Source organism: Melanerpes formicivorus, unplaced genomic scaffold, assembly GCF_026170545.1.
Source record: "Melanerpes formicivorus ecotype bairdi unplaced genomic scaffold, bMelFor1.0.p_v2 SCAF_46, whole genome shotgun sequence".
Taxonomy (NCBI): domain Eukaryota; kingdom Metazoa; phylum Chordata; class Aves; order Piciformes; family Picidae; genus Melanerpes; species Melanerpes formicivorus.
The window spans coordinates 3,336,504-3,363,282 of record NW_027142398.1 but is presented as its reverse complement, the minus strand read 5'-3'; the positions used below and the strand labels follow the sequence as shown (position 1 = coordinate 3,363,282).

The 26,779-nt window shown below is 50.8% G+C and overlaps 1 protein-coding gene across 1 annotated transcript; it reads right to left on the bottom strand.

Moving 5' to 3' along the window:
* Positions 1 to 8,167: 8,167 nt before the first annotated feature.
* Positions 8,168 to 25,288, bottom strand: NUCKS1 (nuclear casein kinase and cyclin dependent kinase substrate 1). Its single transcript, XM_068159659.1, has 8 exons — positions 25,015 to 25,288; positions 16,073 to 16,122; positions 14,545 to 14,650; positions 13,038 to 13,093; positions 12,581 to 12,733; positions 11,897 to 12,049; positions 10,393 to 10,539; positions 8,168 to 8,394 (listed from the first exon to the last, which is right to left on the bottom strand). Exons 1-8 carry the CDS (start codon positions 25,029 to 25,031, stop codon positions 8,195 to 8,197), a joined length of 882 nt encoding a protein of 293 aa, XP_068015760.1. The 5' UTR covers positions 25,032 to 25,288; the 3' UTR covers positions 8,168 to 8,194.
* Positions 25,289 to 26,779: the final 1,491 nt, after the last annotated feature.

The window sequence follows — 26,779 nt, the reverse complement described above, 5'->3', positions numbered from 1 at the left end:
TGACCTCAGGTGAACACAGAATCATGGAATGTTAGGGGTTGAAAGTGACCTCTAGAGATCATCCAGTCCAACCCCCCTGCTAAAGCAGGGCACCCACAGCAGCTTGCCCAGGAGCACAATGGCCAGGGGGAAGCTTTGCAATCTCTCAAATCAAGGAGAGCGTGCACTTGCAGCCCAGAAAGCCAACCAGAGCCTGGGCTGCAGCAGGAGAAGTGAGGCCAGCAGGGCAAGGGAGATGATTCTCCCCCTCTGCTCAGCTCTGGGGAGACCCCACCTGGAGTCCTGCCTCCAGTTCTGGAGCCCCTATGAGAAGAGGGATCTGGAGGGGCTGGAAGGTGTCCAGAGCAGGGCCAGGAGGATGAGCAGAGGGCTGGAGGGACAGACTGAGGGAGTTGGGGCTGTTCAGTCTGGAGAAGAGAAGGCTCTGAGGTGACCTCCTTGTGGCCTTCCAGGATCTGAAGGGGGCTCCAAGAAGGCTGGGGAGGGACTGCTCAGGATCTCAGGGAGTGACAGGACTAGGGGGAATGGAATGAAGCTGGAGGTGGGGAGATTGAGGCTGGAGGTGAGGAGGAAGTTCTTCCCCATGAGAGTGGTGAAGCCCTGGAATGGGTTGTCCAGGGAGGTGGTTGAGGCCCTGGACCAGGCTGGCTGAGGCTGTGGCCAGGCTGATGTAGTGTGGGGTGTCCCTGCCCATGGCAGGGGCGTTGAAACTGGATGATCCTTGTGCTCCCTTCCAGCCCTGACTGATACTATGATACCTCCAGGGATGAGGCTTCAATCACCTCCCTGGACAACCCATTCCAGGCCTTCACCACTCTCATGGGGAAGAACTTCCTCCTCCGCTCCAGCCTGAATCTCCCCACCTCCAGCTTCATTCCTTTCCCCCTGGTCCTATCACTACCTCACCCACCACCAAAAAAAAACCACCAACCCAAACAACCCCAAACCAGCACCCCAGCAGAATCAGACCTTGGGAAGAGCAGGGAGGGTGGTGGGCCTGGGGAGGGGAGACCTTGGGAAGAGCAGGGAGGGTGGTGAGCCTGGGGAGGAGGGGGGAAGGAGAAAGAAGACACAACTCCTGGCCATGGGTTATAAAAGCCCTTTTATAAAGCCATTTTTAAACAAAACCAAAAAAAGTTTACAAAAGAAAACCAACAAAAACCCAAACCAAAAGATACAGAAGAATTGAAGTTGCTTAATATATTTCCCCCCCTCCTTCCCCTCCCCCCCCCCTAAACCAAAACCAAACCCCAAACAAGGAGGGGAAAAACCAAAAACAAACCAACCTCCAACAGAATTAGAAGGGGGGAAGGAGGGGGAGAAGGGGGAGAGGACACAATTCCAACATGCTGAACAACAAAGGGTTTTACTTTCACTTTGTTTTTTGTGTTGTGGTTTTTTAACCTTGCAGTTTCTTGGTTTTTTTTAATACAAAATACAAGCAAAGGATACACAGCCAAAAAAAAAACAATCAATCAATCAATCCCCAAACCCCCCTCTCCAAAAGCTCAGGAGCAGGTCTTGGGAACCCCTTTCAATAAAAGCAAAGCAAAAAAGGGGGGGGGAGGGTTGGGGGTTTATTTTCTTTGTTCTTTTATTATCATTGTTGTTATTATTCTTATTTCATCTTTTTAACCTTTTTCCCCTTCTCTCTCTCTCTCTCTTTTTTTTTGTGGCCTTTTTGTGTTGTGTTTAACCTTTCTTTCTTTGCAGGTACATAGAAGAGAGACTGGAATATGCCAAATGAAAGGAGCACACACACACACACACACAAAGAAAGAGAGAGAGCATCACAAGGTTCTACCAAGGAAACGTTTTGCACCTAAGAGAGTTCACCAGCGTGGCCAACCCCCTTGAAGAAGGATCCAGAAAGGCCAAACCCCCAACAGAAATCCCAACCCCAACCCCACCCCCATCCCCCTCAAAAATAATTAAAAAGTGTTTCTTTTACATTTTTCTCTTAAAATAAAGCATTAAGGTTACATTCAGACTCAGCTCCCAGCACCACACCAAGGGTCTCGGCGCTGTCGAGGCGCTGCAGGAGCTGCTGACCCCCCCCCCAGCCCCTTGGGTATGGTGATGAGCATCCAAAGTCCACACACACACACACAGCTCCCCCCCCCCCTAAAACTCCAAGCACTGAATGCTGTTTGCAGCTGCCCCCTTTTTTTTCTCCTCTCCCCCACCTCCCTCCTTGCTCTGCCTGCTCTTAAAATGACCTCGAAGGGGATGGGGAGGGGAGCAGCAAAGAGCTTCGCTTCTCCCAACGCAGCTCCGGGGAGGGGGAACCGCGGAGAGCGAGCGCCACTTCTCCGACAGCTCCACCAGGGGGATGGCAAATCCTCCAGACCGACGTTCATTGCATACCGCAGGAGGATGCCTTGCTGGGTTAAGAGGCAAAACCCAAACCACAACGCGAAAAGAAACCCCCAAAGGCCCTACCTGGAGTCTTCCTCCTCCTCCTCCCTACCCTTCCCACAGCGGTCGCTCAAGGGTGCGCTGGGAGACGATGCTCGTGGTTCAAACCAAAACAAAAGTTAGGTAGCTCTTATTTACAAGTATTTATTATTTGTTTGTTTTTTTTCCTTTTGTAACAATTGCTTCTGCAGAAGGGGAGGGGGGGAAGAGAAAAATAGAAGTAGTAAAACTCACAAACCTTCAGGAACACAAAAGGGGCCAAGGAGGGCGGCAGACGCTCCCACGCTCGCCCCCCGCGCACTCACACCGCAGAACGCTTCGGGGTGGGGGGGGGTGGGGAGGGGGCTTTTTGCACACAATTATCCTGGCTTGAAGCTGATTGAGGATGTCTCCATCCCACCACCCCCCTCCCCTCCCAAAATATATATATAAAAAAACCCTCCCCTTGTCCCCCTCCCTCTCCCTCCCTCCCTCCCCACTATACAAAGCATATGCACAAGGGTGGGCTTTGCAGTCACGCTGAGCGGGCTCAGGCCGCTGGGACCCGAGGCGGGGGGCAGAGCCTGGAGAGTCACTTCCAATAGTGGTTGCTAAAACCAGAGTCAGAACTGGACTAGACTTCCAAGAAGTGGTTTGGAGGTGGGGTTGGGGGGTGGTGTCTGGGTTTAGGTTCTTTTTACCCTAAAGAACTCCAGGAAAAGACATTCAACTGCCAGGCAGCTGCTGAAGGGGGAAGCCTGAACACAAAACCCCAAACCAATCGGAAGGATAAAACCTGTTGGGGGTTTTATTTTTTTTTGGGGGGAGGGGTCCCAAAGGACCCTTGTGGATGCTCCTCAGAGAGTACTTCCAACAGGGAAAAGACCAAGTTTTGCACAAGTTGTATTTAAACCTCCCCAAAAGTGTATAGGAAAATAGTCAAAAAGTTTAGGGGGAGGGAAGACAAAAAGGAAGAAGAAGAAAGAAAAAAAAAGGTAACAACCAAGCAAAAACTCAACCATTTTCTATTTGATCATATACATATAGAATATATAATTTCCACATATAGATGTGACCCCCCCACACACACACCACCCTTCCTCCCTCCCTCCCCCCTCCTCCCCACTCCCCAAACCTAACCTATCCTATCCAGCAACTGCTTGGTGTCAGCATCCCTTTTCCAACAGCCATCTGCTCACGTGGTCAGACCCTGCCTCCTCCACCAGATGAAGCTCCTCAAGCATTAAACCTCAGGGATCAGCTCCTAGGTTTGCTGGTTTGGGTGTGTTTTCCCCTCCCTCCCCTCCCTTCCCCTCCCCCCCCAACCCCCCTTGTTTTTTTGTCTCTTCTCTCCAGAACCATGTGTTCAACAATATGATCCATTATAAAAATAAACACTTCCACCAACAAGGAGAGTAAAACCCAAAACAAAAAACTGACATAAAAAGCCAAGCACCAGTTTCTACAGCTCAAAAAACAAACCCCCCCCCAACACCCCCAAAAAAAGCTTCTTCCAGCACGTTACAGCTTTTACTTCCCTCCCCTCCTTTTTAACCTGGGTGCTTCATTCAGTGTCTTCCATTTGTACCTTTGTGACCATCACCAGTGGAGGGTTCAAGAAAAGAAGAGGAGGAAAAAGAGAGCAAAACAAAAAGAGGAACTCAAGTGCACCTTCTGCCACTGCATCTCCTCCCACTGCCATCACCACCTCTGGGGGTGGCAAAGGAGCCGAGCGGGCTCCCCAGCCGTTCCCCCCGGGGGCTGGCGAGGGTCCCTAGCAGAAGTCACCCAGGGATGTGTTGCTGCTTCTCTCCCCACAGTTGGTTGGGGGTGGAGGTTGGTTGGTTTTTATTTGGCTGCTTGGATTAGCCAACAGAAGTCAGAGCACCTCAGCTGCCCCGCTTCTAAAGCCTTGCTCTCACCCCACGCTCCGTTCTGGACCCCACCGAGCTCGGCGCATGCTCGGCCTTCTCGTGCTGATCAGGCAGAAGCTGAAGCAAACCAACTTCAGGATGGAAACTCCAAATTGGAATTGCAGTTTTTGTTCTCTTGTGGGTTTTTTTTTTAAACAGCCCAAGCCCTGTGGCCAGTTAAAGGCAGAACTTACTGGCATGTAACTGCAAGAGTGACTGCGGCGGTGGAGATTGAGACGGGACAGAGAATGAAGTTAGGCCTAAGACGAGGGCTGGGCACTAAATGAAGTGAGTTTGGGACTCAAATCCATTTACCTCTCTGCAAAGGCTCCACAAATTACAGCTGTGGAACAGAAGCCAACCTTTTCAAAGCCTTCTCCTGTGAGTGGAGCTTTCTGCTCCCTGCAGAACTGTCCCGTGCTCCCCAAGAAAGGCCTTTTTCCAGCTTCCCTCCAAGGGACCAGAACGCTTCAGAGGCATTAAAAAAGGACATTCAAAAATGGTTCAGGTTTGCCACTCCTGCAAAAGATCAGCTACTACAAGAATAAATACAAAGCAATGTATTAACCTTCCAGAAACCTTCTCCCTTGATTAGTTTCCTCCAGCCATAAAAATGGCAACTGTTAGGGCTTAGTGTTTGCAAACAGGAAAACCTCCAAGTCACCAAATCCCACACAAGCAGAGGGCTTCCATAGTGTTTGGCTTGTGACAAACTCCACCACTAAGCAGCCAGCTCCACCACTAAGCATCCCAAAGCCTACCACAGCCACCAGAGATGAAGGCATGAGAAAGCAGAAGAGTTTGGGGAGCTGGAAGGCTACAACCAAATTGGCAGGTGGAAAATGACCCCAGTGCAAAAGCTGAACTGAGGGCATTAGAAGTGTGGTTCTCTCAGCTTTCAGTTAACTGTGTTAGGGGGAACAAAACCAAAACTACCACAATGCAGCTGAAGAGGAACTCAAACTCTTCAGAACATCTCATCTAGTGGGTGAAGAAGCTGCTCTCTGACCAGAGCAGCTGGAGGTGTTCTATGCTTAAGTAATACCAAAAAAAAACCTCAACCCAACAGACAGGAATCCAAGAAGAGCTTGAAACAGCCTGGCCAGAAGGGGAACAACTAAGTGCACCAGGTGTGTGCTATTCCCCATGTCTCATCTAAATGTTGGAGGGGTAACCAAAAAAAAACCAACCCAACCCCAAACATGGCCATTTCTTTTTCCCCTGTGACCCAAGAAGCACTGAGCTAGGAGGGGATGAAATGCAAGACTCTGCTCTCCCAGAAAGATGGGAGGTGGGGAGGTGTGAGAGAGGAGAGGGGGATTACATCCACTGCTTATGTAGGCCTGATACTCCCAAGCCCCAGCTTGAAGCTGCTCTGCCAAAAGAAACCACTTGAAAATAACTGGGAGGGGGGAGAGAGGAGGGGTGGGAAATAAGATTTACAATAGCAACACTGAGCATCTTTATTGTAACTGCAACAGGAGTTTCATTAGGGTGAAGAACTGCTAAGAGAGCTTCTTTTTATAAGCCAAGGTAAAGTAATTTACCAGCCTCAATAAAAACCCCATGGCTCTGAATCACACAAGACAATCACTTGGCTGTTTATAGTCACATCCCATTCCATCTTGGAGGCTCCACACTGCACTCAGCATCTTCAGCCTCCTCCTCCTCCTCCTCTTCCCTATGTCACTCAGCCAAGTGGCCTTCCCTGGTTATATTTTAGTGTATCACATCTAAAAGGCTCTTGGGGAAAAAAAAACTTATCCAGATAGGATGGGGAAAAGAAAATCTGGTAGCATTGGGTACCAGAAATCCCAACTAATTAGCTGCCTTATGTTACCTTCAGGAGGCTGGTTACAAAATATGTAGTTGTGTGCCAAAAGAAAAACCATTAAAAAAGAAGGAAAACACAGAGGGGGGGGAAAAAAAGGAGAGGGGGGGAAAGATGCCAAGTTTGCCAGCTCTGAGTTAACTGTGAGCAACACCCCCCCAAAGCACAAAGGGTTTCAGACTAAACTAAAGAGAAGGAAGGTCCAGTTCTCAGGATTTCCACCACCCAAGCTGGCAGCAGCCTCAGGTTGAGGGTTTGCAACCCCAGGCTTTGTGGGTTTTGCTTGAAGGTTCAAACAAAAGGATCTGGCTGCCCTCATAAAAGCAGCATGCCCCCAGCACACAGACACATCTCAAGTGTCTTGCCTTTGGAGGGACATCCTGCTTTTCTTACTAAGTGATAGCCCTGCTCCACTGCTTCCAAAATCCACTTCCTCCCAGTTTCAGCCTTGCACACTCTTCCCTGGTCAGCAGTTTTTAGGCTCAGGGAGCAGAGTGCTGACCAGTACCAGTCAGAAGCAGCCCTGTCCATGTGGGAGCAAAGCCTCCCAAACGGCTGTGGGATGGAAGGATGAAGGAATGGGTAGTGGTATCACGATGGTGTTCAACCCCCATGGAAGTCTGCTGTCCAAAACTGCTGCTGGAGAGGTTTGACTGCAGAGCCTTTGGGGACAAGTGGAGAGGCTGAGAGGTTTGATGACAGAGCCTCTGGGGACAGGTGGAGGGAGAGAAGAGAAAACAAGTGTGGCTCATGGGATCAGAGACTGACCAGGGCATTACAGGAATCCTTTGCTTCACACTGACAAAAGGACTTCCCTTGCCCCAAGAGCAGAAGAATTTAGGCTTACACTGCCCATTAAGGGTAGTTTTATCCCCCATGGAGAAAAAAACCCTTTAAAGGCATTTCCCACAACACCAAATGCAAAGCAGTGTTCAAAACAAAAACTGGTTTCCATTTCTCTTCCCTCTTCTGCCCATCCATAGCCAACCTTGGATGAAACCAAACAGTTTGAAAACAAGAGTTGAAAAAACCATGGTTTTCAGTTTCTCTCCCCTGTTCTGCCCAGCCTTGGGAGGAAAAAAGGAGGGGGAATGGATGTGAGGAGCTTGGAGGTTGAATTTGTATAGCATGATCTGCACTTTGCCTGAAGCAGAAGAGTCTGGAATCCATAGACAAAAGCTCTTGCACCCTAACTGCAGAGCCTGAAGACAGTGGATCATCTTCTGCAAGCCTCTTGATTGCCTTCCATCAAAAACGTGCCTGAATCCAAGAAACACAAAGTTCCTCCCCATGTTGTTCCCTCCTCCTCAACTGGGAGTTCTCCCAACTATTCTGAGTGAACTCAAGCTTTGGAATCACCTAAAGCTCGTTCAAGCAGAGCTTCACTTTTGTTCCCCACGTGGCCCAAGCTACAGCAACAGCTTTAAAGGAACTCCTCCAGCAGCGCTGGCAAAATCAGTTCTACTGAGGAAGGATGAGAGCTGCCCCACCTGATCAGGCTCCAATCTTATTGCTTCACAGCTGCAATATCCCTTTCAAAGAACAGGCAGAAGAAACACCACCAAGGAAAAAGCCAGAAGCTAACTGACTGAGTGGTCTGCTCCATTTGTCTCGGATGGCTTTCAGAGCGGGGAGGAGGGGAGGAGGGGAGGGAGAACGGAATGGCCAACAGAGAACATTGACTCCAACAACAACAACAAAAAATCTGACTGGAGAAGGGTTTCCTCTTATTAAAAACCAAACCAAAAAGGATACACTGTATGAAACAGCTGAAAGGAAAGACAGCATTCAAAGCCCATGAGTCAAGCCACAGCCCAAACCGTGTTCTACCCCTAGGGAAGTTTTCTTTTCCTTATCCTTTTTTTGCCCTTTTTTTTTTTTTCCTCTTTTTTTTTTTTTCTCCCCTGTTTTTAAATTTTTTTTTCTTATTTTTTTTCTCCTTTTTCCTTTTTTTTTTCCTTTTCTTTTTTTTTTCTTTTTCTTTTTTAACCAAAGATTTTTATTCCCTCCCCCCCAACCCCACCCCCACCCCGCCCCTGACTTCAACTGCCCTTTAATCTTCACCAGAGGGAGCTTCGTCTTCAGATCCCTCATCTCCTGACTTCTCTGGAGGAGGGCTGGCTGATTTTTTCTTCTCTGGGGGGCTTTCAGGCTCTTCATCCTCTTCTTTGGGGGATGGGGTTTTCTCTTTTGTTGCCTTGGAAGCTGTGGGGCGACCTGCCTTCCCTTTGCCTTTCACTGGGCTGGGGGTCACTGGCAAAAGAAAAGAAGCTTCAATCAAAGTTGTGATCAGCAACCACCACCACCAAACAACCAAACAAACAAGAGCAGTGGTGTGCCCCACAGTGCTGGGCCCTGTGCTCTTTAACATCTTTACTGATGATCTGGATGAGGGCATTGAGTCCATCAGCAGTAAGTTTGCAGATGACACCAAGCTGGGGGCCGGAGTTGAGCTGCTGGAGGGTAGAGAGGCTCTGCAGAGGGACCTGGACAGGCTGGGCAGATGGGCAGAGGCCAAGGGCAGGAGGTTGAACACATCCAAGTGCCAGGTGCTGCACATTGGCCACAGCAACCCCAGGCAGTGCTACAGGCTGGGGTCAGAGTGGCTGAGAGCAGCCAGGCAGAGAGGGACCTGGGGGTGCTGGTCGATGGTAGGCTGAACATGAGCCTGCAGTGTGCCCAGGCAGCCAGGAAGGCAAATGGCATCCTGGCCTGCATCAGGCACAGTGTGGCCAAGAGGAGCAGGGAGGTCATTCTGCCCCTGTACACTGCACTGGTTAGGCCACACCTCGAGTACTGTGTCCAGCTCTGGGCTCTTCAGGTTAGGAAGGAGTTTGATTTGCTGGAAGGTGTCCAGAGAAGGGCAACAAAGTTGGTGAGGGGCTTGGAACACCGCCCTGTGAGGAGAGGCTGAGGGAGCTGAGGTTGCTTAGCCTGGAGGAGACTCAGGAGTGACCTTATTGCTCTCTACAACTATCTGAAGGGAGGTTGTAGACAGGCAGAGGTTAGTCTCTTCTCCCAGGCAAGCAGCACCAGAACAAGAGGACACAGTCTCAGGCTGCACCAGGGGAGGTTTAGGCTGGAGGTTAGGAAGAAGTTCTACACAGAGAGAGTGATTGCCCATTGGAATGGGCTGCCCAAGGAGGTGGTGGAGTCACCACCACTGGAGGTGTTCAGGAAGAGACTTGACAGGGTGCTTGGTGCCATGGGTTAGTTGGTTGGGTGCTGGGTTGGATGATAGGTTGGACAAGATCTTGAAGGTCTCTTCCAACCTGGTTCATTCTATTCTATTCTGTTCTATAAACAAAAGTCAGATGGCTTCATGCAAACAGTATTTCCAAGAGGCTCCAGTGGCAGGCTTCATTTCACTTTGACCATAGCACACAGGGTCTCTTGGAACGCTCCTCCTTAGTAAAGCTGAGCTGAAAAGTGACAGCCCTCAGGAGAATGGCTTCACACTGGAAGAAGCTCCATTTAGGTGAGACACTGGGAACAAATTCTGACCCATGAGGGTGCTGATGCACTGCAACAGGTTGCCAGAGATCTTACAGAGGCTCCAAGGCTGGAAGTATTCAAAGCAGGGTTGGATGGGGCCTTGAGCAAGTCGGTTGAGTAAGGAGGTGTCCCTGCCTGTGGCAGGGGGGTTGGAACTAGATGGTCTTGAAGGTCCCTTCCAACCTCAGCTTTCTTTGAGTCTATGGAAAGTTAGCTAATAAGATCTCAAAACTAATTGCAAGCCCTGCCTAGTTCCTGGGTATGCCATAACAAGCTGCCAGAACTAGCCTCTGCTCAAACCCATCCATACATTGGCTGGATCTTGAAGGTCTCTTCCAACCTGGTTTATTCTATTCTATTCCTATTTTGATTTTAGACTTCCTGCATCAAATTTCCTTTTGGGTCAGATTCCTCCACCTTCCTCCACCCTGAAAACATTACAAAGTGCTTAAGTCTGGAAAAAAAAAGAAAACCAAACAAAAAGAAGCCAGGAATTCTATGATTTGGCTGTGAGACAGACACACACAAAAGTCAGACTGCAGCATCTCAAGAGGGAAGGTTTGGTGTCTGCCAAGGAACCAACTCAGCCTCTCATTAGAAGTTAAAGCCACCTTGTTATTTCATACTGCTGCTTTAAATCATAAAAGAGCATTTTAGGTGACTGTCTACTGGCTCAAAGTTTTTTGTTAAGCCTCACATAGCAGGAAAAACCCAGCCCCTAAGGCACACTGCTTAACTCCCTTGCCATCAGCTCACCTGTAGCCTTTAGCCTGGGCTTGGGCATTTTCTTTTCTTTCCTCTCTGGCTTGGATTTCTTGGAGACTTTTTTGTTCTTCTTTTTTGAACTGCCATAGTCACTGTCATCATCATCTTCCATGAGGAAGTCTTCATCACTTCCTGAATCTGCTGGGCACAACAAAATGTAAGTTTCTGGAAGAAGACACAGTTCAGAGCTCGGCCAATTAAACTGGGACCTGAGGAGCTTCCACTTGTCTACTGTGCCACAGAAACCTGGCACAGCAGATTTCACACTGCTGGGGTAAAGCACTGGTGGGACAAAGTGGACAGATTGAAGGAGTTGGGGCTGTTCAGTCTGGAGAAGAGAAGGCTCCCAGATGACCTCATTGTGGCCTTCCAGGATCTGAAGGGGTCTACAAGAAGGCTGGGGAGGGACTGCTCAGGATCTCAGGGAGTGATAGGACTAGGGGGAATGGAATGAAGCTGGAGGTGGGGAGATTCAGGCTGGAGGTGAGGAGAAAGTTCTTCCCCATGAGAGTGGTGAAGCCCTGGAATGGGTTGTCCAGGGAGGTGGTTGAGGCCCTGTCCCTGGAGGTGTTTAAGCCCAGGCTGGCTGAGGCTGTGGCCAGGCTGATCTAGTGTGGGGTGTCCCTGCCCATGGCAGGGGGCTTGGAACTGGATGATCCTTGTGGTCCCTTCCAACCCTGACTGATTCTGTGATACTATGCTCTACCTCCTCAATAAGCCACTTATCTCAAAGGACAATCTCTTGACAGAGAAGTTCAGTGATCTTCTCAGTGATGTTCTGACTCCATCCTAAGATCATCTTTGCACTCTGCATTGCAAGAGCTTCCTGTGGTTCATCACCAGCTGACTCCACCTTTTCTTATCAAACAAACTGTCCTACTTTGACCAATCAAGGACAAAGTACTTGGTCACCCTCTGAAAGCTTCATCAATGCCTCAAAACCCATGGGGTAACAAGAAGTAGCAGAAAGCACTGAGACTTTTAGTGTAATCCTTTAGGGCTGCTTACAGGCACTTGTAAATCTTTGCTGCAGACTCTGGACAGCAATTCTAGATGTGAAAGGCATCAGCTTGGTCTGCTGGGCAGACAGGCAGTGATCAATGAAGGACAACTTCATCTCTTCACTGTCAGAGGGGCTTTTCATAAGGGGGTCTAGCAACAGGCCAAGGGGGAATGGTTTGAAGCTGAGGCAGAGCAGGGTTAGACTGGAGCTGAGGAACAAGTTCTTCAGTAGGAGGGAGGGTGAGAGTCTGGAATAGGCTGCCCAGGGAGGTTGTGGCTGCCTCCTCCTTGGCAGTGTTCAAAACCAGGCTGGATGAGGCCTTGAGCAGCTGAGTGTAGTTGAGAGGTTTCCCTGCCCACGGCAAGGAGGTTGGAGCAGATGATCTCTGAGGTTCCTTCCAACTTAAAGCATTCCTTTTGCTGTCTGGCCAGCCCCATAAACTCACAACCCAATACACCCATGCCACATTGATTTCCACTTTTTTCCACTCACTCTCCTGGAATTGTGCCTCATCATCCTCTTGTTCTTCCTCTTCACTCCCCACATCATCCATGAGCATCTCTCGCTGCTTGGAGGCTGCTTTGGACGCTGCCTGCCGTTGCTGGCGCACGTTTTTGTGGTCTTCTTTCTCATCCTCACTGTCCTCTGCAGCAAAAGTCACCAAGTTGTAAGGAAGAGACAGGATACAACCCCCCTCAACTGCCCTGAGCTAGCAGGTGGCCAAGACAAAGGTCAAGTCATTCAAGAGGAACTTCATCAAGATGCTCAGTGAAGAGTGAGGGAGGAGAACACAGTCCCAGGGGTGACAGGACAAGGGCTCAGGAGTTTAAACTAAAAGAGGGAGATTCAGACTAGGAAAAAAGAGGTTTTTTGTACTAAGGTGGTAAGACCCTGACCCAGCTTGCCCAGAGAGGTAGTAGAAGCCACATGCCTTGAACCATTCCCAGGGCAGATTGTCTGTGGCTTTAAGCAACCTGCTCTAGCTGAAGGTGTCTCTGCTCTGTGCAATGAGGTTGGGCTAGATGAGCTTCAGAGATCCTTTCCAACCCAAAGCTCTCTGTGACTCTATTCTGTAACTCTCCCTTTCAACCCAATAAACCTCTTTCTGTAACCCAACAACAATCCAGGGCAGCATCTTTCCCTGCAAAGACTCACAGCCCTTCTTTTGTGTTTTACCTGCAGGCCTTTTCCTGGATTTGGAAGCTGCTCTCTTGTTCTTTTCTGGTTTGGCCTTTTTGCCTTTTTTGCTTTTTTGAGAGCTCTCATAGTCACTGTCAGCTTTGCCATCATCTGCTCCTAGGTCATCATCTTCACTGCCAAAATCTTCATCTGGAAGGAAAAGGTAGGAACATGAGGGGCTTTGCATCATTCTGAGATGTGGAGGAGGGCTGAGGAGGAAGAGGTTAACACACAGCTGTGAAGACAAACTGCAGCACACACAACATGAGAACCCAAACCAGGGCTGGAAGAAGCAGCAGTAGAGGCAACATCAAGTTTAAGACACAGGTGTTAGCAAAGTGCATTTTGCTCTCTCAGAACTCTCTCTCTCTCCTCTGTCAAACCCTACTCCTGTAACTCTTGCAAACTGCTCTTTAATTTGAAGATACTCCATCAGTACCACAGAGGTAGTTACCTGCTGAGTGTGAATCATCTTTCTTAGTCTTCACATCTTTGTCTTCTGAATCCTCACTGAAAATGAGAGAAAGACAGGGTCTGACTGCTGTCAGCTTCAAATTCAGACAGTGCTGTATGGAAAACAGCCATTTTCACAGAGCAAACTGATCTCTAGGCTGGGCACCTGTACTTTGCCTGGGTAGTGCACAGCAGGGTTACCCAGCTGTGCATGCAGCTAGGGTTGGAAAGAGAATGTTCAAACTCTGCACTGCATGCAATGTGACATGCAGCCAAGTTTCTCTCTGCTCTGTCCTAGTGAGGGCACATCTGGAGTACTGTGTCCAGTCCTGGGGTTCCCCAAGAGAGACAGGGAACTACTGGGGATAATACAGTGGAGGCTACAAAGATGCTGAAGAGCCTGGAGCATCTTTGTGAGAAGGAAAGGCTGAGCCCTGGGGCTGTTGAGCCTGGGGAAGAGCAGCCCCAGAGGGGATCTGAATAATGCTCAGCAACAGTTAAAGGGTAGGGAGCAAAAGGATGGGGCTGGCTGCTTCTCAGTGGCACCCAGTTACAGGGCAAGGGGCACAAACTGGAACCCAGGAGATTCCATCTGAAGAGGAGGGAAAAATCCTTTGCTCTGAGGCTGCTGGAGCCCTGGAGCAGGCTGCCCAGAGAGGCTGTGGAGCCTCCTTCTCTGGAAAGATTCCAACCCCCTCCTGGCCACTGTGCTTCTGGGAATGCTGCAGTGGTTCTCCTGCTTTAGCTGATCTCCAGAGGTCACTTCCAATCTCCTCCATGCTGGGATACTCTCAAGTGAACCAACCAGGCAACAACATGGTGGAGCTGAACCATGCACTGCCTTCTGCTTCTACCAATAATCCAGCTGGCTTTTATTTTCCAGTTAGACTGGGGATGGTTTAGACACCAATCCATGGCTGAGTTATACATGATGGAATCAAGTTGTATCCTGAATTAACAGCCCCCACTTGTCTTTAGGCCATTGTTTCCTCTGGACTCCTTCATGCCCTGTACCTTGCCCAGCTGCCCAAACAAGGTTACTTCATTGATAAATTAGAACTAGCAATGAGAAACAAAGCCTCACAAGTCTAACACAGCCCCCTGCTCCTGACTGCCACTGTACTGTGCTGCTACACCTTGAGCCACCGGAATGCTCTGAACATGCTGAGAAGAGCATGGAAAATGAAGTTCACCTTGCCAGCTACTTACCTGGGTAACTGCATTAGCTGTCAATATTTGTAACTCAGATTTATTCCTTCCAACTGTCTACCTCCAGAAGCTATTGTAGTGACACACTACTAGTGACAAGCACTTTACACATGATTGCTCTGTCTGCTCAGATCAACAAGCACCACCTCAACGTCCAAGCCGGTTATGCAAGCCGAGGGATTGAGAGCTCTGCAGGCCCTGAGTTGCACTTACAATCAGTCCTCTTAAGAAGGCACTGCTCCCCACACACAGGACAGGCTTTGGAGACATGTTGGTAACAGATGAAGAGCTTCTTTTACCTGTCCTCCTGAGAATTCTTCCCAGACCGCCTCTTGTTTTTGGCCTCCCGGGGAGAGGAGCGGATTTTCTTGGAGGGGGGACCTGAATCTCTTCCATAATCTTCATCTGGATGGGAGAGTACAAAATGGGTTTGAATCACACAGAAAAACCTACCCTGGACTTCAAGAGGACTCCTTTTGTCCTATTCAAAGGTCTACTTAAAGCGTCCTGTGGGCTAGGGCTCTAGAAGGCTGGGGGTCCAAAAGAGCTGGTTAATATTCAGACACCACCTCCTCCAAGCTCAAGAGAAGTACATACCCTAGGGGAAAAACCCTGCTAGAGGAGGCAGAATATTTGGGGGACTGGACTAAATGATCTCTAGAGGTCCCTTCCAAGCCCTAACAGTCTGTGTAACCTGCCTTAAGTGATCCTGCTTTGGCAGAGAGGTTGGACTAGATGGTCTCCAGAGGTCACTTCCAAGCCCTAACATTGTATGACCTGCCCTAGGTGATCCTGCTTTGGCAGAGAGGTTGGACTAGATGGTCTCCAGAGGTCCCTTCCAAGCCCTAACATTCTGTATGACCAGCCCTAGGTGATCCTACTTTGGCAGAGAGGTTGGACTAGAGGGTCTCCAGAGGTCCCTTCCAGTCCTTAACATTCTGTGTGACCTGGCCTAGGTGATCCTGCTTTGGCAGAGAGGTTGGACTAGAGGGTCCCCAGAGGTCCCTTCCAACCCCAAACATTCTGTATGACCAGCCCTAGGTGATCCTGCTTTGGCAGAGAGGTTGGACTAGATGGTCCCCAGAGGTCCCTTCCAACCCCTCCCATCCTCTGACCCTATGTATTTCTGGATGTTTTCAAGAGCAAACACTTCATTTGCTGTCCTAAGTGGGGGGGAAATGTCACTGGGTAGCAGTCTGCAGCCTAACTTTTTACACTCTTACACAACAGCTCATCCAAGATGAGGAACAGGGCTGCAGTGGAGAACTCTGCATATTTGTTTCCATTAATTATCAGGGTTACCTCACTCAGCAAACAGTAGCAGCATGTCTGGTTGGGTAAGAACACAAAACATGCTCCATATGGCTCCCAGAAATGTTGGTAATTCATACAGAACATAAAGCCTGCTTGCTTTCCCCCCACCCTTGAGAAGCAATTCACAGAAAGGCCTGACACAAGGGGGATTAATGAGAGCCCCCTGAAATACATGGAACACATTTTCATGTAGGCATCAAGGAGATTCTGCCACAGACCATAGCATAGAGCAAGGGAGAGAACAGTTGGTGCCAACAGCCTCGAGGCACTCCAACAATACAGGCATTAAATAGTAAGATTTCTATCACCATTGTTTGTTTAATACAAACCATACCAGAATCAGTGCATTTTCAAACCCTGATTAACAATTCAGAGACTCAGAAGAGCAGAAACTCCTTAGGCTTTAAGTTGGAGATGCAACTGGAAGCAAAGCAATTCACAGGCAAAGCAAGAAAGGAGCTGCTCTGACTTAAGAATGGGATATTGGTGAGGAAAAAGAAATGATTGATTTACCAGCATCATCTGATTCCTGAAACTGAGAGTAGTCAACCACCTTCCTGTTCCTGTTAAAAAAAAAGGAGGGGAAAATAAACAGGCATTAGCAATTCATCAACAAAAGCATTCTGAAAGCAGCAAGGAACTGCCATGTCCTTGCTTCTGGTGCAGGATTTGTAGCCCCAAGGCATCCCCAAGCTCTCTACAAATAAGCCACCTCCAGCTCTGAAGTTAGCAAGGAGCACATGGTGGTTCCAGCATTTTCCCCAGGAGCTGTTAGCAGAGCTGGAACTAGGAGTCTGAGAGTTTGGGAGTGGTAGGCAGCACTCTTAAGGCTCACAAGTGCAGTGAGGAAGAGCCATGTGAACCTCTGCTGTGTGGTTCTTTTATCATTCAAATTCTCTACCATTACCTGTCACTGGAGTAGTAAAAGCACTACTTGAAAGCTCTGCCTGCAGCCCAAGGATAAAGACAAACACAACGCTTCAGCCTCACCCTCAAGCCAGTGCTTCCCCCTAACTCCCTGTCCCAAAGGGGTGATATTCAAGACCAGGGTTCCAGGGATGCACCAAGGGATGCACAAATACCATCATCAATGAAATAAACAGTTCCTGGCTGCTATTTTTAACCTCTGCTTCTCCATACAACCCTGCTTCTTCAGATCTTCTGCTCAGAATTGCCTGCCCACGTGAGCCCTGTTTCCAAAGCACTCCAAGTTTTCACTCCCAGGTGCTTTCTCAGTTCATCACTTTCATGCTTTAAGAAGATCTAAGAGAGCTGCTTACAATGCTTGAGACTGCTGGAGAGGGTACAACAAAGGGCTACAAAGATGAGAGGACTGGAACATTTCTTGTGAAGAAAGGCTGTGGGACTTGGGGCTTTTCATCTTGGAGAAGAGAAGACTGGGGGAGGATCTGATCAATGCTGATCAATACTTAAAAGGTGGGTGGCAGGAGGGTGAGGCCAGGCTGTTTCCAGTGCCCAGAGACAGGGCAAGGGGTAAGGAGCACAAGTTGGAACATAGGAAGTTCCACCTAAATATGAGGAGGAACTTCTTTGGGGGTGACAGAGTACTGGAGCAGGCTGCCCAGAGAGGTGGTAAAGCCTCCATCTCTGAAGTCATTCTAAACCTGCCTGGATGCCACCCTGTGCTACCTGCTCTGGCAGGGGAGGTGAACTGGATGATCTCCAGGGATCTCCTCCATCCCCTATCATTCTGTGACACTGAACTCTATCCCTAGGCATGAAAATTGAAGACATTTAACCCAAAGAGTATGGACCACCCATACCTTCTTGACCTCATCAGCACCTTCTCTGCTCCCCAGCCAAACTGAAAGCAGCAGAGGCAAGCAGCTGGCATTACCAGTGCAAATGTAATGGTCACTTCTACACAAAATCAGCTCCCCACCCCTGTAGCTACTACCAAGATCACTGCCAACAAAACTGGATCTGTTTCTGTAACTTTAATAAATGAATGAGCAAAACCTAAATCCCAAGGTGTTGGTTGTCTGCTGGCTGTTTTCTCAGTTCCTGTCCCAATTACTTTATTGATAAGACCTAACTGCCCTGCAATGCAGCTCCTCGAGGGAACCAAGGTAACTGAATTAGGTTTGACTTGCAGCTGGTAACACTTCAGTCAAACTCAGATTTCAAACATCCATCTCTTACAGCTGACCTGGAAGATGAGGAGGCACAGCTGAAGAAGGCAGAGCATTCAGCCCACCCCCTCCACACACAGTTTCCAATACAATCCTTTTGACCCAAAGCCAAAGATGAATTTGGTTTCCCAGTAATCATCACACAAGCTCACCTCTACAGCTAGAAGAGTCAATGAGACAGAGATCAGGTCATCCACCCAGCACCATGGGCTTGAGAAGCACCTCCAAGAGAAGCCAGCAACAAGCTCCATCCAACACACAAACTACAAAGCCCTTCCCTGTCACTGCAATGCAAGACTGTTGAATTTCACGTTCAGTTCTCACCACTGAGCTGCACTTTGTGATTTCCATCATGCCTTGCTGATAAGGGCTGTTCAACCAAAAGATCCCCTGAAAGTCATTGTTGTGTTCTGGCTGTGGATCCTTTTGAAACCAGTTACAAGCTGCCCTCCTGCACAAGTAGCTGCATTCATGGCTTAAAGCAGCAGACTTAAAAAGATGAAGGAGCATAATTGTTCCATCTTGACCCAGCTCCAAGCCTCTTGAAAAAAGTCAACCCCTCAACAGCAAACCTAACAAGCAAACAACTGGCAGGCAAGAGGAGTCATTAATTACACTTCCACAGGTTGAAACCCATCCAAGCTTCCCAGGACGTGTGAGTGGAGCAAAGTCCAACGGCAGCGTGCTACAGAGCACGGGGCACTATCAGTCCAGGAGTACAGCTGTTGGCAGAGTCTCTCATGGGCTGCTGCCCAGGGGCTCCAACTCCTGCTCCAGTTGGTAGCCTTCTGAAAGCTGCCTCCTGACCCACCCCACACGTGAAAAAACAACCCCACCAAGTTGATTCTGCTAAGTAGCTGATGAAGAATAAAGTTGTTAAATAGATTGTAAACATGAGGCATTATTTCCCTCTGATGTGGGGGGGGGAAGTAGAATTGCCACATGCTCTGTAAATGGTTTCTGACATCTCTTATCTAACAAGCAAGATGGAGAAGATAATAGAGCAGAATAGAGCAGAATAGAGCAGAATAGAGCAGAATAGAGCAGAATAGAGCAGAATAGAGCAGAATAGAGCAGAATAGAGCAGAATAGAGCAGAATAGAGCAGAACAGAGCAGAACAGAGCAGAACAGAGCAGAACAGAGCAGAACAGAGCAGAACAGAGCAGAACAGAGCAGAATAGAGCAGAATAGAGCAGAATAGAGCAGAATAGAGCAGAATAGAGCAGAATAGAGCAGAATAGAGCAGAATAGAGCAGAATAGAGCAGAATAGAGCAGAATAGAGCAGAATAGAGCAGAATAGAGCAGAATAGAGCAGAATAGACCTTTGAGATCAAGTCCAACCTATCACCCAACACCATCTAATCAACTTAGGGCACCAAGTACCCCATCCAGGCTCTTCCTAAACACCTCCAGTGATGGTGACTCCACCACCTCCCTGGGCAAATATTGCCACCTTGTAGTAAGTTGGTCAGGCACAGCTTCATCCCACATTTTTTTCCCCCAGACCCATAATGTAGTGAAAATGAAAAGCAGTCAGATCAAACTGCAATGAAAACAACTGTCCCTGTGGAAAGCATCCTGCCTCTTCCCAAGCATTGCACTCTGTTGGCAGCTAGAAACTAAACCCTGCTTGGCTCTCACAGCCTGGTGAGCAGGAGTGGTGGGTGACACTCGTACCAAAACCCAAGCACCCAAACATAAAAGCCATCATGGGAGAAGCAGGCCACAAAGATGGTCTGACAGCTGGAGCAGCTTCCCTATGGGCCCAGGCTGAAAGAGTCAGGGTTGTTCAGCCTGGAGAAAAGAAGGCTCTGAGGAAACCTTAAAGCAGCCTTCCAGTACCTGAAAGGGGATACAGGACAGCTGGAGGGGGACTGTTTACAAAGGCATGGAGTGACAGGACCAGGAGTAATGGCTTCAAATGGGAAGAAGTTCTGTTTAAATTAGGCATTAAGAAGAATTTCCACCCCCACCATGAGAGTGGTGAAGCACTGGAACAACCCAGAGAAGCTATCTGTTCAGCTTGCTTTATCTTATCTTGCAAGGCAAGCAGGGTGGAGGAAAGGAGTCTCTACACTGACACTACTGAAGATAGAAACTTGCAAGTGCTCCCAACGTAATCAGTGAAGCTCACAAGGGCTGAAACAAACCACCCTGCATTAGCCACCCTCCTCACTCTACACTCATCATCCACCCCACTTGCACCAAGTGTGGTTCTCTTCAGAAGTGCCAACAGCACTGGGTTCCACCGATGTGAAATGCTTAATGAGCTTGCAAAGGCAGACCCCATCTTCTGTTACACCAAGGTGATAAAAACAGCAGAGGGATTCACTGGAGTTAAGAGCCAGGAAGAAATATTGCTGGGTTGGTCAAGGTACAGTATATCTCTCTGGCACTAGCAAAACCAAGATGTTAAGGCAAGCAAGCAGAGATAAACTATTTGTTATGTTCAGTCAGAGCATAAAAAGACAGCCTAGGAGGCAGCTGGGATGGGTATTGGCCAATCTGGTTTAAAACAGGCACTGAAATTTAAAGGAGACTGGCTTGCCAATTCTACTGATGTGAGGAAGAAAGGTTTGGAGCCAGGGCCTGATAGTTTTGGTAACAGCTCTCCATGCAGTATTTGTGGGATAAAGAGTAACTCATCTTTTAAGTAACTCGTCCTGTAAGAGGTACTGTGCATTTCCGAGCTCTTATTGAATCCTGGAGTGTGACATTGCTAAGTAAGTGCTTGCAAAGAGGAGCTGTAGTGAAACATTAACCTTTAAAAGGCTCGCTAAATGCCTACAGAAGCAACTCAGGATTGTATAGTAAGAGTTCCACTTACAGCTAAGCAAGTCCCTAAACCCTCAGTCTCTAAGTCAGTGTCTCAGAGAGCTTTTCACAAGGGGATGGTCAGATCCTTAGGTACTTCCACAGGTATTAAAATCCACAAGTAAGGCCAAGTGTAAGGAAAATAGACATCCTCTGAGAAGCAATGCCACGGGGAGGCTGCAAAAGGCTGCTAACCGATCTCTTCTGGCGCCGGGGAAGAATGTTTAGGCCAAACTGTTGTCAGAAGTAACCACCCACCCCCTGACACAATGTGGCGAGTGAAATGAACGACAGATTAAATGCTCCTTTGTTGTTAACTACAGCCTGCACCCAACAGAACCATTAACCTAAGGATTTGTGAAGAGCTATGGACCCTTCTCACTGCAAGAGCTTGGGGAGTAGCCAGTTTCACTTTCTAGCTCTCATTCCAGCTCCCACATTATCAGTAACTATGGGCATTAAACCCACGCCTTTGGTGCTTTTTGAACGCACAGATAAGGGGAAAAAAAGACAGCTAGGGAAGGCTTCCACCAAGTTGTGCTCAGCAAATCTGCAGTGATTTAGGCCCTGGATGAACACTGACTTGCAATTCTGCATCACAGCTTGACACAGTTAGGGACCTAAACCACATCACTTTGGTGTCACTCCACTTAACAGCTGGCACAGCTGCGCTCAGGTGGGACTCACCAACCAGAGGCTCCCAGTTACAGAGGTCATTGGTCTGAAACATCTGTCAGAACCATGCACTGCTCATGGCACCTGCATCATTTTTAGGGACACCCATCTTGAAACTCCACAAAACAACTCCATGATGCAGCAACAACTGAAGCAGCCTTGTGCCCATCCATTTGAGCCTGACTACAGCACAGAAGCCTTCTCAGGCAGAGCAGGGAGGGGAACAACCCCCCCAAAACACACAGCAAAATCAATTCTGGAAGGAGTGTATTTTGATTTTGATCCTACTCCTACCTTGTTCTGTTTCTCTTCAGAGCAAGGATGGTATCTTATTACTCATCTGGAAACTGTCTCCAGCTTATCTCTGGACACGACCACACATCATTACTCAAGTTAAATGCCAGGCCCCAAGAAGTGAGGCTTCCCTGTTAGCCCTTGGAAGCTTTCCAGAAGCACAACGTTTATCCTTGAGGGCATCCAGGTACGACACTGGTAACAAGCTACATTTTATTTACTAAATAAATACACTTTCCCCCCTTGCAGTAACATTTCAAAGGATCACCTTCCTTCCACTGCAGTGCCGAAGCAAGGCTGAGCTGCGAGAGGTACCAACAAAGAGAAATCAGACTTGCAAAGCCTGGAGGCACTGAAATAGATCAATTCCTAACTGGCTTCAATCTTCCAACGAACAAACAAAAATCCCCTGTGATTTCCACACCTGCCCACAGCCTGCATCTTGCAAGGCCTGCAGGAGTACCCAGCGAGTCAAAGCCACCAGGCAGGGAAGGCAGAGGGAAGCTCCATCCAGTTTGAAGACAGAATCCTTGCTCAAAACACCTTCACTGATGGCGTACACACAAACAGCAGCTCGAGCCCATTTCATTGGTATTCAAGGCCAGGGATATGGAAATGCAACCATCAGATGCCCTCTGCAGTACTTCAGAAGAGTTAGCCACGAGATCAGAGGCTCCACATCTGCGATGGCCTTCACATTTCACTCCTTGTGTTTTTTCTAGCAGGAGTGGTGAGACCACAACTGTCCACCCAGAAGTTTAATTGTGTGGAAAGTCCTTGGCCCTAAGTGCCAGGCACGTGAAGTCTGGAATCCCCAGGACTTTATTACTACTTCTGAAGCTCAAGAACTGACCTCAACAACCAGACTGAGTACCTTATAGACAAGTGGAGCAAAAACTGAGGATCAGTGTTGGACTTTATTAGGGTCATTGTTTTAGGTGCATTTATCCTCACTGCAAACTGGCAGACAACTTCATTCCAAACACCACTGAAGAGCATAAAATGATCTCAAAGGTCTTTTCCAGCCTGGTTTATTCTATTCTAATACTTCTGCAACTTTACATCTTCCCTCTGATGAGGAACCTTTCACCACCCTTCCCTTCCACCTTACCAACCATAAGCTGAGATAGCCAGGAAAAAAAAGGATAAATGATCCAATTTCTCAAGTCTTTTGGTGCCTACTGGGAGAGTTCTGCAGCCACCAAGTCCTTTGGTGCCTACTGGGAGAGTTCTGCAGCCACCAAGTCCTTTGGTGCCTACTGGGAGAGTTCTGCAGCCACCAAGTCCTTTGGTATCTACTGGGAGAGTTCTGCAGCCACCAAGTTTTTTGGTATCTACTGGGAGAGTTCTGCAGCTACCAAGAGGGCAATCCAATGTCCCAGCCACTGGACATTCACATCTTTGCCCCTGAAAGGGCTGTTAGATAGCAGAGTGCTGGATCTGATTCCTGACACGTGCCCAAAAGGTTTGCTGCTGGACTTTGGCACTTCATTTTCCTGCAGCCCCACTGCCTGTCAGCTCAAGGGTAAGACAACTCAGACCTTTCACAACACTGAAAGACTCTACATTTCTTTATTCTAGTTACTTCTTGTTTAGAACTACTCAAGTTACTTAATATCAGAAGCCTTAGGAGCTGCACTTTTTAAAGATACACTTTCCTTATCTGTAGCAAGACCCCGGGGGCTGGCAAGGGAACCACCAGCTGAACACACACTGAAGTTGTCAGCCCGAGCAGCAAAGCCACTTCAGAACACAGGCACTGTCATCCAAGATCACACCACTAGTTCTCCAACACCCTGCCTCACAGAAGGCCATACCCAGGGTATACACCCAGTCCTATTAATCCACCTTTTGCACCCACAACAATTCCCTAAGGCTGGAACTTTTGAGCTTTATTCACCCTTAGCTTTGCCTACGGGAATGCACTGCAGGGCAGGGGAGAAAAAAAAAAGAGCAATAAACCCCAAGCTTCACTAATCACTGCACCAAACCTCCCTTCTTAGCACAGCAGTCCTGGTTTCCACTGGTCTTTAAACTCTCACATGTTAGAGAGATTACTTAAATATGAAGGCTACTACCCAGAAATGTAAAGACTTAAGTTTTACAGCCACAATAAATTCCCTGCTTATTACTCTTAAAACACCCTAGATCAGGCTTACTGGGAACAAAAGTGCAACCAGTTCTTTGAAATAGCTCCAGAATGAAAACCAGAATCAGGGCATGCAAAGGACACCTGACAAACCTCCCACCTTATCCATACAGGCAACCAAAAGTACAACTTGGCTCTCTGAGCACCTCCCAGAAAGAAGTGAAAGAGAACACACTCCCCACCCTCAGGAAGCCTTCAGCTCCTTCAGGAGGGAAGTTCTCTGTGCCGTAGGTGTGCAAAGGGATCACTCAAGAGTGGAAGGTTCCCTTGCAGCCCCACACCGCGGGTCCAACTAGAGACAGAGACACCACCACCTACCTGCTGAAGGGGACACAGCCCGCTTAGCTAAACGCCCCACGGTTTCCTCCTCCCCCACGACCTAAAATCAGTCATCTCGGGGGAGAGGAGGGGAGGAAAGGGGGAAACACCAGTAGGAAACCGACCCGGGGAGAGCAGCTCGCTACCAGGCGAGAGGAAAAGGGCGTGTGTTCAGCGCTGTTCCCACCAGAGGGGGCGGCTCCTCCGAACTCCTCCCCTAAACGTGGTTTAACTTCTATGCACAGCCCCTCTCCTCCAGACCCTCGCTGGTCACGGCGTACTGCATGCGTGTCCCCTCCCCCAGCCAGCGTGGTCTGCTTCCACCACCACCACCGCCCCCCAGCCTGCTGGAAGAGGGTGCGGGGGGCTGCGACAGAGGCCTGGCTGGCGAACACCGCCTCTGGCCCGCCCGTTCTGCACGAAGTGGGTCACGCTGGATCGTCGCGATTCACTTGGGGTTTTTTTTTTCTCCCCCCCGTTAGAAAATGTGGGACGCTGGGGGCGGCCTCTCCTTCGCACCCCCCTCACGGCGCAGGGAAAAGGGCTGCACCCTCCCCGTTCCCCCCCCCCCCCTCCCCCCAACTCCGGTACGCCCAGGGCGATGCGATGCACATCACCCGAGGCCCGGCTTGCAACGGGGCGCGTTGCGAATTGAAGACAATTAAACACCCCCAAGTCGCAGGGATAAAATAAAAAAGCAGGGGGATGCGAGGGGGGAGAATCCAACCCACGGCCCCCGCTGCAGCCGCGCGGCCTCCCTGCCCCTGCCCCTGCCCCCGCCGCCGCGCCCGCTCTGCTCCCCACGGCCACGCAGCCGCCCCGCGGGAGCCTGCCCCGCGCTCCCCGCCCCGCCCCGCCTCGGGCTGCCCCTGCCCCAGGCACGGCCTGCGGCGAGGCCTGCGGCGAGGCGTGCGGGAGGGCCTACACCGCCGGCCCGCCGCCGGGGGCCGGGCCCGGGAGGAGGGAGGGAGGGAAAGAGGGAGGCAGCGCTGGCGCCGCGGGTGGGAGGAGAGGCGGGAGCGGGGCCTCCGCGCTCCGCCAAGGACTCACCTGACAGGCCTGGACATTTTCCCCAGCGGTTCGGGCCCGGCCCTGGGGACGTCGCCCAGTGCTCAGGGGAAGGAGGAAAGAAAAAACGGTCGCCTGGTGCGGGCTCGGCGTCGCCCGTCCCCTCCCCGGAGCGAGCGGGAGCCCTGGGCCCAGTGCCTCAGGCCGCGCCTCCCGGAGCCGCCTCTTCTCCCTCGGGCGCTGCCGCCGCCGGCCCGCGCCCCGCCGCGGGAGACACCCGCTCCTCTGCGTGGGCCGCGGCCCCCCCCCGCCCCCGGTCACCGCTCCTCCGCCGCCGCCGCGGTCGCTGCTGCTCGACGATCCCCCCCGCAAAATGGTCGCGTTCGCACCGCCGAGAGGATGCGAGCGGGGGGCGGTGCAGCCTACCCCGCTGGCACCACCTCCTCCTCCGCTCATTGGCCTCGGCGGGGGGAACGCCGCGTCCCATTGGCTAGTTCGAACCATCACGGCGGGCAGACCCTGCCCACTCTCGGCGCGGGGAGGGGAAGGAGCCGAGAGCGCCCCACACGCTCAAGCTGCTGTGAACGGCAGAGCGGGCCGCGGCGCTGCCCGCAGATTCGCCACCGGCTCACGGCGGCACACTGCTGCCGCCCCCCGCGCCGAGTCACCCCGTTTCGCCACACCAGCCCCACGCCGCCGCTGCCGGGACCCCGCCTGACTCTTTTCTGGGGCCGCGGGAAGCCGGCGCGGCCGCGGGGGCGCTGCCCGCAGATTCGCCACGCAGGGCCTGGCGTGGTTTTGGAGGGAAAAGGCGGGGAAGCGCCGCGCCGCCTCGCAGCCGCCCCGGGGGCGTCGAGGGCCCCGCAGCGCCGGTTGCGGGCCCGCCCGGCAGCGCCGCTCCTTTTGCGCGGCGGCCCGGCCCGCGGGGCCGCAGGGGTAGGGCCTACAGGGCCCTGCGAGGCCGCCGGCTCCCCTCGGGGCGCCCCGGCAGCGGGGCGGTGGGTGTGAGCCCCTCTCCCGTCCGCCGCTCTCGGGGCTGGCAGCGCTGCCCCGGCCTCATCTTGCTGCTCCTCCTGAGCTCGCCCCGGGCTGCCACTGCCCCGCGGGGCTGCGGGCTGTGAGGAGCAGCAGCGGGGTGTGGCTGTGGGCCTGCCGTGCCCCCGGGGTGTGGGGCTTAGGAAGGCAGGTTAGGGCCCGAGAGGGTGATCCTGGCGCCCATCCTGCCGTGGCAGGGCTCTTTGTCATGATAAGCGAGGCACCATTCAGGGCCTGACTTCAGAGGGCTCTGCCTGCGGGCAATACACAAACGCGTAGGGAGCAGCACGGCGCCGGCACAGCCCTGCCGCTGCCCGCAGTGCTTACACCCAGGCCCTGCAGGGCCACCTTGGGCTTCTCCTGGGCTGCAGCAGAAGTGTGGCCAGCAGGGCAAGGGAGGTGATCCTCCCCCTCTGCTCAGCTCTGGGGAGACCCCACCTGGAGTACTGCCTCCAGTTCTGGAGCCCCTATGGCAAGAGGGATCTGGAGGTGCTGGAAGGTGTCCAGAGCAGGGCCAGGAGGATGAGCAGAGGGCTGGAGCTGCTCTGCTGTGAGGACAGACTGAAGGAGTTGGGGCTGTTCAGTCTGCAGAAGAGAAGGCTCCGAGGTGACCTCATTGTGGCCTTCCAGGATCTGAAGGGGGCTCCAGGAAGGCTGGGGAGGGACTGCTCAGGATCTCAGGGAGTGATAGGACTAGGAGGGATGGAATGAAGCTGGGGGTGGGGAGATTGAGGCTGGATGTGAGGAGGAAGTTCTTCCCCATGAGAGTGGT

What these genes read in the sequence shown, in the direction of transcription:
- NUCKS1 (XM_068159659.1), bottom strand. An exon ending in AAGAATTCTCAGGAGGACAG is followed by an intron (nt 13,094 to 14,544) that starts GTAAAAGAAGCT and finishes TCTCATTTTCAG; the next exon opens with TGAGGATTCAGAAGACAAAG. An exon ending in GCCCAGGCTAAAGGCTACAG is followed by an intron (nt 8,395 to 10,392) that starts GTGAGCTGATGG and finishes TTCTTTTGCCAG; the next exon opens with TGACCCCCAGCCCAGTGAAA.